Source organism: Gallinula chloropus, assembly GCF_964237585.1.
Source record: "Gallinula chloropus genome assembly, chromosome: 24".
NCBI classification, from domain to species: Eukaryota; Metazoa; Chordata; class Aves; order Gruiformes; family Rallidae; genus Gallinula; species Gallinula chloropus.
Window position 1 is genome coordinate 567,415 of NC_140109.1, and position 9,924 is coordinate 577,338.

The following is a 9,924-nucleotide window of genomic DNA, read 5'->3' on the forward strand; positions in this document are numbered from 1 at the left end:
GGTGAGAGCCCGCGGCGCCCCTTCATCCCCGGAGCAGCCCCTTCATCCCCGGAGCAGCCCCTTCATCCCCGGAGCAGCCCCTTCCTTCCATCCCCTGCCCGGGGCGGGGGCCGTGCGGGCGGCGGGGGCTGCAGGGAGCCGGGATGAAGGGAAGAGCATCCCGACAAAGCTGCCTTCCCCCACCCCTCCTCGCCTGGCCGAGGGGCTAAGCCGGGCAGAGCGGCTTGCGGGATTTAGCGCTCCTTGTGACGCCCAGCCGGAGGAGTCAAGGTGAGCCCGAGGGCGATTCGTGCCCGGAGCCCCCCGGGGCTGCGTGCCAAGGGTGCCCCAAACCCCGCGGATGCCGAGATGGGGAGCTGAACGCCGGGATCCTGCATCCCTCTTCTTCCCAGGGTTTGGGGTTGGCTTTTTTCCAGCCCTTTCAGGGATGGATGTGTCTGCAGCGGGGAGATCTGGGCTCCTCGCTGTTCCTTCCAGGGGCTGGGGTGTGTGTGCACTGCAGCTGCAGCGGGGGAGCTGTCGGCAGCCTGCGCCTCGGCAGAATGTAGGTTAGCAAAGCATTAGGGGGGTGAGATGGGTGCTGGGCCCGGCCTTGCTTAGGCAGAGCTCAGTCTCCTTTTGTGGGTGCTGTGGGGATCTCCAACCCCCTCCCAGTCCGTGGTGCCGCAGCGGGGCCCGGGGTTAGTGCATCCCCCCCCTGCTTGGCTTAGCATCCTCCCCCCCAAGCGCTGCAGAGAAGTGGCCAAGCCAAGCAGAGACGTGAGGAGCTCGGCTGTGCTGCAGCCAGCTCTGGGGAGAGTCACCAGCAGAAGATCCCACCGGGTGCACCTGGCAGGGGATGCTTGGGCAGGTTGTGTGTGTGTTAGCATCACACCACGGCCTCAGGCAAGCACTGCTCCAGTCTCTGAGGCTGTGCCCGTAAAAGCCACGAAGGTGAAATGGGCTGAGGGAGGCTGGGAAGGACTGGTACTAGTTGGGCCTTCTCCCTCCTCTCTTAAGCCTGTCCTAGCAAGGCCACGGGGACCCTGGGCACCAGCTAAGGGACTGATCTAGCCACAGCTGCTCTGCCCCAGGAGCCTGGGTGAGGCACAGCGTGCTTTGTCTGAGGAACTGGCTGGAACAGGCTGCTTGCTTGGGACCCTATCCCTGCGCACTCCCAGCCCTTGCGAGCCCAGGCAGGGGTAATACCTGGTGAGCCCTTAGGGACATCCAGGCACAGCTGGGTGTCCCCTGTCAAGGGCAGAACCTCAGCCATCCCACAGCCCATCCTGCACACACCGGGGAGCCCAACAGCAGCGGGGCTGGGGGAGTGAAGAGCCTGCCAGCTCTGCTGTCAGAGCTGGACGCAGCCACAGGAGGTGCATGAATTATTGACTGTGGAGCTGATCAGCTGCTTCGTGCTATGAGCCCCTCAGTGCAGGCCTGGCTGCCCTGGCCAAGTCCATTTTCCATCCAGCTGTGCATGCCAGGCCACAGCTGGGCAGTGTATCGCAGGGCAGGGGGGGCTGTAAGGCCTGGAGCCAGGAGGAGAGTGTGTGAGGGGACTGGCTGTGGGCTGGTCCCTGCAAGCTCTGGCCCTGAGCGAGGGGCTCACTGTGTCCATCCCGACGTGTTTCCTGCAGAGCAGCAGGATGGCAGAGAAGGGCATGGATCCCGCGTGCGTCTCCATCGCGCTGGAGGACACGGTGTGCCACGCCAGCCCCCCAGACGCACCGCTCCTCACCACCCACTTGAAGAAGGTGGAGAACCACATCACCGAGGCCCAGAGGTTTTCCCACCTCCCGAAGCGCTCGGCTGTCAACATCGAGTTCATTGACCTGTCCTACTCTGTGCGGGAAGGCTCTTGGTGGAGGAAGAGAGGTAGGAGCTGCTGGCTGAGGAAGGGTTTGGGGGAGGGTCCTGTAGGGCTATCCCACCCTTCCCTGGTTTTGTCTGCCTTGATCTCAGCCACATCCCCGCTGTGTCCCTCTGTGCTGGGTTCGTTGCTCCCCTGCCCGTTCCCTGCTCCCTGCCTGCTGGCTTGTCTGGGTGCAGGGCAGGGGGGGCTGCACGTGGGGACCCTCAGCGGGAGGTGCCGGGGCTGCTCGCCCCATGCCCGCCCTGTTGTGCCCTGCGGCCCCGCGGTGTCTGGCTGCCCTTGCTGGGTGGGGGGAGGCTCGTGTCCCGCAGCGGTTGCGCTGGGCCTCTGTTGTGTAACGCTGGAGGAAGGCAGGAGGCAGAATCGTATCCCAGGCAGGAGGCTCTGGCCAGGGCGGTGTCGGGGAGACAGGGCAGATCTCCTGGGTCAAGGGCAGCTGGGATGGATGAGCTTTCCCAACGCTGTTCTTTGGGGTCTGATGGCTGTGTGAGATGTGCCAACAGCAGGACACCCCAAGGGGTGCCCCAGCTTGCAGCCCGGTGTGGAGAACCGGTGTGGTTTGCAGGGGATTTCCTCTCCAGCAGAGGAAGATTTCCTCTTCCCTGTGTGGCTGGGGCCACGGTCCCCTCTCCTGCGTGCGAGACTGGCCGAGAGCTCAGGGTGGGGAGAAGGGAGGCAGATGGTGGCTGGTGGGTGGTAGTCTGCTTTAATTAGCGCTCTCAGTTAATGGGATGCCAATCAGACAGCCCCATGAGGTGGAGGGGGGGAGCTGAGCTGGGGAGGCAGAAGGCAGGTAGGGGTGAGTGGGGGCCTGGGGTGAGCAGGCAGGGGTTGCAGGGCTGCTCGTCAGGGTGTCCTGCCAGCCAGCATTGCTGCGTGAGGCTTCTGGCCCTGTCCCCAGCCAGACTCCACGGCTAGGGAAACTGAGGCACTGAAAGATGTGGGACTGGCTCTGATGTCCCTCAGGATGGGGTCTGCCCGTTTGTCTGGGATGCTCAGGAAGCATCTCGGGAGGAGCTGCAGCACAGCCATGGGTTCAGCAGGGCAGAGCGTGCTGAGGCACCCCGAGTCCTGGGGACCGGGAGGGAGAGGGAAGGGCTTGGGCGGCTGGACCAGCGAAGAGCGCGCAGGGGGGATGCTGGCATCTCGGGGTGGCGGCGGGGGGTCTCTCCTCTCCCCAGGCGAGGTGCAGGAGCGGTGGGGAGCTCCCGCCGCCCCCCCGGGCTCCGGGCAGGCTGCCGGAGGGGTTACTGGCAGTCAATGAACGCGAGTAACCGCTGCGCAAGCTGCAGTGGCGCCGACGTGAGCAGCATGCGCGGAGCCGGAGCCATGTGCGTGCTGCTGGGATGAGCTGGGGCTGCTGGGCATGCTCGCTCTGCTGCCGTCATGCACAGCCCCCCATCCGCCCCCCCCGCCCCTCTGCCAGGGGGTGCTGGGTGCCGCCTGCCTTACTCTGAGGGATGGAGGGGAGGGACCGGGAGGTCTCGGTGCCAGGCGCCCTGTCCTGGGGATGGGTGCGCCAGAGGGACTCCCCACCCTGGAGCAGTGCTAGGACCAGGGGCTTGTCCCAGCCTGCAGGCAGGGGGTGGCCACGCTGCCCTAGTCCGATGCCAGCTGCTGCCGCAGGGTACCTGGGGAGCGCGTTTCCAGCAGGGAGATGCTCAGACCTGGTCCGTGGCTCAGCCTGGTCCTAGCACCCTGTACAGCATCGCTCTCCTGCCAGGGCTGTGTCCTGGGGGCAGCTCCTGAGAGCCTGAGCCTGTTCCCTACTGCGATGCATCGTGTTCCCTCTGCCAGGAAATGCTAATCAGAGGGATGATCCCAGGTTTGATTAGCAGTGGCTGCTGCCGGGTCTCACAGTGTGCATACCAATGAAGGCAAAGGCCTGGGGGCTCTGCCTGCTCCCTGCTACCCTGCTTCTCACTGCCCATCTCCACTGGCCCTGGGAACTGGGACAACATGCCCAGGACCAGCATCACAGCCTGGTGATCTTCCTCAGCTGCTACGTGGCCTGACCCAGAGATATCCATGGTCTCTGCTGTGATCCAGGGCATGTATATTTTTGGAAATAGGTGGGGCCAGCCAAGGACCAGGGTCAGGTTCTGGAAATGACAAGTGCTGTGGCTGTAGCCCTGGGGATGCTGATGGAGACAGTCTCCAGGCATATGCAGCCCCTGGTACAATGGATGAAAGCCCTGAGCTCCCCCAGGCACTGGGATGGTCCCTGTAGTGCTGCTGCTCTGGAGAGCCAACCCCATGCTGCTGTCTCCCTTTAGGGTACAAGACTCTCCTCAAATGCCTGTCAGGGAAGTTCTGCCAGCGGGAGCTCATTGGGATCATGGGGCCCTCGGGTGCTGGCAAGTCCACACTCATGAACATCCTGGCTGGCTACAGGTGAGTCTGGGGGGGGAAGCCAGTGGGCCTGGGGGTGCAGGGACCAGCGCTGCATCCCTCCATGCCTCTTTCCTGCAGGGAGACAGGCATGAAGGGCCAGATCCTGGTGAACGGCCGGCCGCGGGACCTGCGCACCTTCCGCAAGATGTCCTGCTACATCATGCAGGATGACATGCTGCTGCCACACCTCACCGTGCTGGAGGCCATGATGGTGAGTGGTGCAGGAGCCTGCTGGTCTGTGTCCTCAGGCACTGGACCACGCTGCAATTGGGGATTTCCAGGGGCTCTGGGACATGGGAACGAAATCCTGCTGTTCTCTCCCTTCATCCTGAGCCCTCCCTCCTGGGACGGGGCCACAACGAAGCCCATTGTGTTCCCTACATCTGACAGTCGTGTCTCCCTGCTGCCCGTCCTCTCCCCACAGGTCTCTGCTAATCTGAAGCTGAGTGAGAAGCAGGAGGTGAAGAAGGAACTGGTAAGTGCAGAGGGAGGCAGGCCCGGGCAGCCTTGTTGGTCCCCAAGAGAGGGACAGTAGGGAAGGAGGGGGCACTGGGGGGGGGGAGCAGGGGATGCCGAAGGGCTCCTAGCAGTGCAGGTCTGAAGGGAGATGGCAGGGGTGGGATGAGGGTCCACGAAGGCAACTGAGGCTGTCCCACAGGTGAACGAGATCCTGACGGCCCTGGGGCTGCTGGAGTGCTCCTTCACCCGCACCATCTCGCTGTCGGGCGGGCAGCGCAAGCGCCTGGCCATCGCCCTGGAGCTGGTCAACAACCCGCCCGTCATGTTCTTCGATGAGCCCACGAGGTGAGGCCGGGGGGCCAGGGCTCCCCAGCACTGCCTGCCCAGCATCCCTGCAGGATGTTCTTCTTCCCCTCTCAACTCCCCCTTTCTCTCTCTGCTGTTTCTTTCTCCCCCATGCTGTCCTGCCTGGCTGCAGTGGTTTGGACAGCGCCTCGTGCTTCCAGGTGGTTTCCCTGATGCGGTCCCTGGCTCAGGGCGGGCGCACCATCATCTGCACCATCCACCAGCCCAGCGCCAAGCTCTTTGAGATGTTCGACAAGGTTTGGTCTGGGCTAGGACACAGGATTCGTTGCAGGGTTCTTTTGGCCCCAGGACCAAGATCCTTCTCCTGGGAGGAGAGTTGGGCTGCAGGCGTTTGACCTGGGGCTTGTCTGATGCACAGCCCTGATGACCGGGGTCTGGCAAGGGTGCCCTGTGTTCCCCTAGGACAGGGAGGTGGGCAGGAGCAGGTGACAGTGGCCCTGGCTGCTCTGTACCTGCCATAGCTGTTTTTTTTCTTGCAGCTGTACATCCTGAGCCAGGGCCAGTGCATCTTCAAAGGCATCGTGACCAACCTCATCCCCTACCTGAAGGGTCTTGGCCTCCACTGCCCCACATACCACAACCCTGCTGACTTCAGTGAGTGCCCCTTCCCCATTTGGGACTGTGGTGGGGAGCAGTGGGTGGCAAGGACCAAGCCGAGTGCCGAAACCCTATGGGCTGCCTGGCATTCCCCCAGGGAGCTGGGATGCCTATGCCCTTCCCAGTGCTGGCTGGGCAGTGCTGCCGTGTGGTGCAGTGTCATGGGGCTGTGCTGGGCTCTGACTCCCCTGTCCCACCGAGTCACGGCCTGGGCAGGCTGAGAGAAGTGATGGCAAGGGTTGGGTCAGCGCTTCTCAGGCCTGCTCTCCTCCTCCACAGTTATCGAGGTGGCCTCAGGAGAGTATGGAGACCTCAACCCTGTCCTGTTCCGTGCTGTCCAGAACGGGATGTGCACCATGGCTGAGAAGAAGAGCAGCCCAGACAAGGCTGATCCGTCCTGCCCGGCGCACTGTGTGACGGTAAGTGGGGGTGAGAGGAGCCTCCTGCAGTACCAGGGAGGGGGCAGATAATGGGGTACCCACCCAGGGACACATCGGTCTCCCCTGCCCCACGGTGCATGGTTATCCTGTGATGGTTCCGCTTGTCTTGAGCAAGGCAGTGCTGGTGCTCACCAGGGGTGCTCACCAGGGGCTCACCGGGAGAGTTTGGGTGCCAGTGTAGTAGGGAGCCCGTGTTGCAGACGTGCCCTGTGCCTTTGACTCACCCATGGTCTTGCAGGACGTGGACCACATCGAGAGCCACACGTTTGCCACCAGCACTTCAACTCAGTTCTGCATCCTCTTCAAGAGAACCTTTATCTGCATCCTGAGGGACACGGTGAGGGCTGGGGGCCTGTTGGTCACTGGGGACACGGCAGAGACGGGAGTTGAATGAGGGCTGGAGTGGGGCTCACCCTTGAAGAGCAGGCAGGCTGGCCTCTGCTCCCCTGGGATGCCCGTGGGATGCAGCCCTGCCTTGCTGAGTCCCTGTACCCTCTGCCCACAGGTGCTGACCCACCTCCGGTTCATGTCCCACATCTGCATCGGGGTGCTGATCGGGCTGCTCTATCTGCACATTGGCAACGACGCGGGCAAAGTCTTCAACAACACTGGCTTCCTCTTCTTCTCCATGCTCTTCCTCATGTTTGCTGCACTGATGCCCACCATCCTCACCTGTAAGGAGCTCCTTCCCCCAACACCCAGTTGCTGCTCCCAGCCCTCGGGGCAGGCAGGGTGCTCTAGCTGGGTGGGACTGTGCTGGGTGGTTTATGGTGGAGCCAGATGAATTGGACAAAAGGAGGAAAGTAAGAGAGGACAGGGAAACAAAACCAAACCAAAGAATGGGAAGACTTCTGCTTTGGCTTATTGCAGTCCTTTATTTACTGTTTGGCTGTGATGTCCTTGCTGGCTCAAAGCAGGATGCTGGAGTTTTTTGTTTCCTGAGAAAATGTCTGTAAAGCTGTATTTTCAGTGGCTTCACCTCTCTTCACTTCCTCAAAAAGTTTGCCCAGAAACCCCCAGCTGAGCTGACTTTTCCATGCAGAAAGTTCCCACATCAGCTCCTGACCCGTTTTTTTCCCCAGTGAAGATTCAAGCACCGTCTCGTGGTGCAGGCAGGAGGCTGCCCCTGCTCTGTGCCAAGGCAGCATCACATCTGCCTGCACCGTGACGGGTGGGAATGGGGCCTGGAGCAGCCCAGGCCAGGCTGCTGCTGGCTGCTGACTCCCTTCTTTCCATGCAGTCCCCCAGGAGATGTCAGTATTCCTGCGAGAGCACCTGAACTACTGGTACAGCCTGAAGGCCTATTACCTGGCCAAGACCATGGCGGATGTGCCCTTCCAGGTGAGCCTTCAGCTGGACCAAAGCGCGATGCTGATGTGGCTTCCTTGGCACAGCCAATTTCCCATCTGCCCCAACACCCCAGGCTGGCTTTGGAGGGGTCCCTGCAGCCCTCCATCCCTCGCAGGGGGTCGCCATGGGTCCAGCAGAGCGGTCTCTTTGCCCCCTCCCCAGGTGATCTGCCCCATCGCGTACTGCAGCATCGTGTACTGGATGACAGGCCAGCCACCCGAAGCCACCCGCTTCCTCCTCTTCTCTGCGCTGGCCACCGCCACAGCTCTGGTGGCCCAGTCCCTTGGGCTCCTCATCGGAGCTGCTTCCACTTCTCTGCAGGTCAGACGGGGCTCCAGCCTTGCTTGTTATGTGGAGATGGGGGAGGAGTTGCAGTGGGGTCCCACACACAACAAGGGGGGTGGAGGGAACTCGTGCCCATAGGCAGCCGTGTGCCTGTGTCCAGGGACATGACACCCTCTGCTCCCCAGGTGGCCACCTTTGTGGGCCCTGTCACTGCCATCCCTGTCCTGCTCTTCTCGGGCTTCTTCGTCAGCTTCAAGACCATCCCCACCTACCTGCAGTGGAGCTCCTACGTCTCCTATGTCAGGTGGGACCATGTGCTCTGGCCAAAACCCCCCTGCCCTGGGCTCCCACGGGCTGGGGAGAGCGTGGGTGTGCCTGGGACACGCCGTGACTCTGAGGTGTGCTCTGTCCTAGGTACGGCTTCGAGGGCGTCATTCTCACCATCTATGCCATGGAGCGGGAGGACCTGGAGTGCCTGGAGGACTTCTGCCCTTTCCAAAAGCCCATCAAGATCCTGCAGGAGCTGGATGTGGAGGAAGCCAAGCTCTACCTGGACTTCCTCATCCTGGGCATCTTCTTCATCATCCTGCGGCTCCTGGCTTACCTGGTCCTCAGGTATAAAGTCAAGTCAGAGAGATAAAGGGGGCCCTGGGGCGCTGGTGCCATTCCCGGGTCTGGCCTGCTGAGAGAGACGTTCTGCAGCTGGAGCCAGCGCTCCTGGCAGGTCAGGACCCGCGGCAGCGGCACCGGTGGGTGCCAGCCAGGCTGAGCTCAGTCGAGAAGGGTTTTGACGCGTCTCGGAACTGTTTTAACCTTTCCACATGCACTCTTCATTGCAAAAGTTTTGTACAGCCTGGCATGAGCCACCCCCTCCCCCAGGACTGCCCAACCCCACCGAGCTTCTGGCCCCTCTGGGTTGCCCCTGGCCAGCACCGCCCTTCTCCACCACATACACTGGGACAGCAGGAAGCGCCCTGGGGAGGTGGCTGCCTGCTGAGCGAGGCAGAGGGGAACTGGCTGCTCCAGGCAGCAGGGGAACAGTGCCCTGGGGTTGCCTAAACCTGGGGCTGAAGCCAGGAGAAGATACCTGTGGAGCATGGATGGATGACTAGCGCAGGACACAGCCCCAGTGCTCACCCTGGCCAGCAGCATGTGTGTCAGAAGAGCCCAAAGAGGACACAGGCTGAGTTGCACAAGGCTTCGGTGTTTCCTGTTGTTGTAGCCACAGAAATTGCTGCATCCCCTTTTTCTTTCAGCATAAGTCTCCCTACCTCCCTTCCCTCCCCCAGCTTTTTGTTGTTTTTTTTTTTTATTTTTCCTTTTTATTTTCTTTCTTTTCTTATAAATCCCAGCCTGTGTGGAGGGGAAAGGGAGCCGGCAGGGAGAGGAGGGCTTGGGGCTCTGTCTCAGACCTTTGCTCAGATGCTGTCCTCAGAGCTGGGATCTTCAAACAGGGATATGGCAGAAGCTGTGGAAGTGGGACTGTATTCTTAGATCTTGGGGAGTCTCGTGTTCAGTCCCTGTTGTCTTTGGGGTCTGAGCCAAGAGGATCAACTCAACCAACGTAGAGAGAAGTGGGTGGTCCCATCAGGAGCTGCATGGAGCGAGGAGGATTCAGGTTCCCCGGCTGCTGTAAATCAGAGCTGAGCTCAGCCGTGCCACCACTGGAGCCTCTGCTGCAGAAGAGCTGGCCCTGAGCCCTTCCCTTGCACCGTCTCGCTCCTCACTGTCCTTTTCCCAGCACAACTTTGGCTGTCTCAGCAGAACAGTCAGGATGAGCCCTGCTCAGCACCGACTTTGCAAGGAGGGGATGCCAGCCCCAGGGATGCCTGGTCCCATCACAGTGCAGACCTCCCAGAGCAATGCTGTGCATTAAGGATGTCCCAGCAGTGCCAGGACTGGAAAGCAGGTGAGATCTTGGAGTTTTGCACTGGGAAACCCTGCTGCTGGGAAGGGCTTTGCAGCTGCAATCAGGAACAGGTCCCTTTTGGCAAGTGTCTCCTGTGGCTCTCTGAAGTCGCCTGCCTCTCTGCCCCCCCCTTGCAGAGGGAAGTCTTTCCAGCACCTCCGTGGCTCTCCAAAGGAACAGACTGCAGACCAGAGCTGGCGGAGCATCGGCGTGCTGCTTGGCCATGTAGCACAGGCCTGTCCCTGTGGGTGTGCTGGCACAGGGCT

The 9,924-nt window shown here is 61.6% G+C and overlaps 1 protein-coding gene across 1 annotated transcript; it reads left to right on the forward strand.

The window, feature by feature from the left end:
* Positions 1–1,622: 1,622 nt before the first annotated feature.
* Positions 1,623–8,389, forward strand: ABCG4 (ATP binding cassette subfamily G member 4; the record flags this gene model as incomplete). The annotated part of the gene is made up of 14 exons (XM_084274840.1): positions 1,623–1,860; positions 4,135–4,252; positions 4,331–4,463; positions 4,677–4,727; positions 4,911–5,056; positions 5,190–5,313; positions 5,557–5,671; positions 5,954–6,093; positions 6,353–6,451; positions 6,620–6,788; positions 7,355–7,455; positions 7,627–7,785; positions 7,935–8,053; positions 8,164–8,389. The coding sequence occupies exons 1-14, from the start codon at positions 1,632–1,634 to the stop codon at positions 8,387–8,389; spliced, it is 1,929 nt and encodes a 642-aa protein (XP_084130966.1). The 5' UTR covers positions 1,623–1,631.
* Between the last annotated feature and the right edge of the window lie 1,535 nt (positions 8,390–9,924).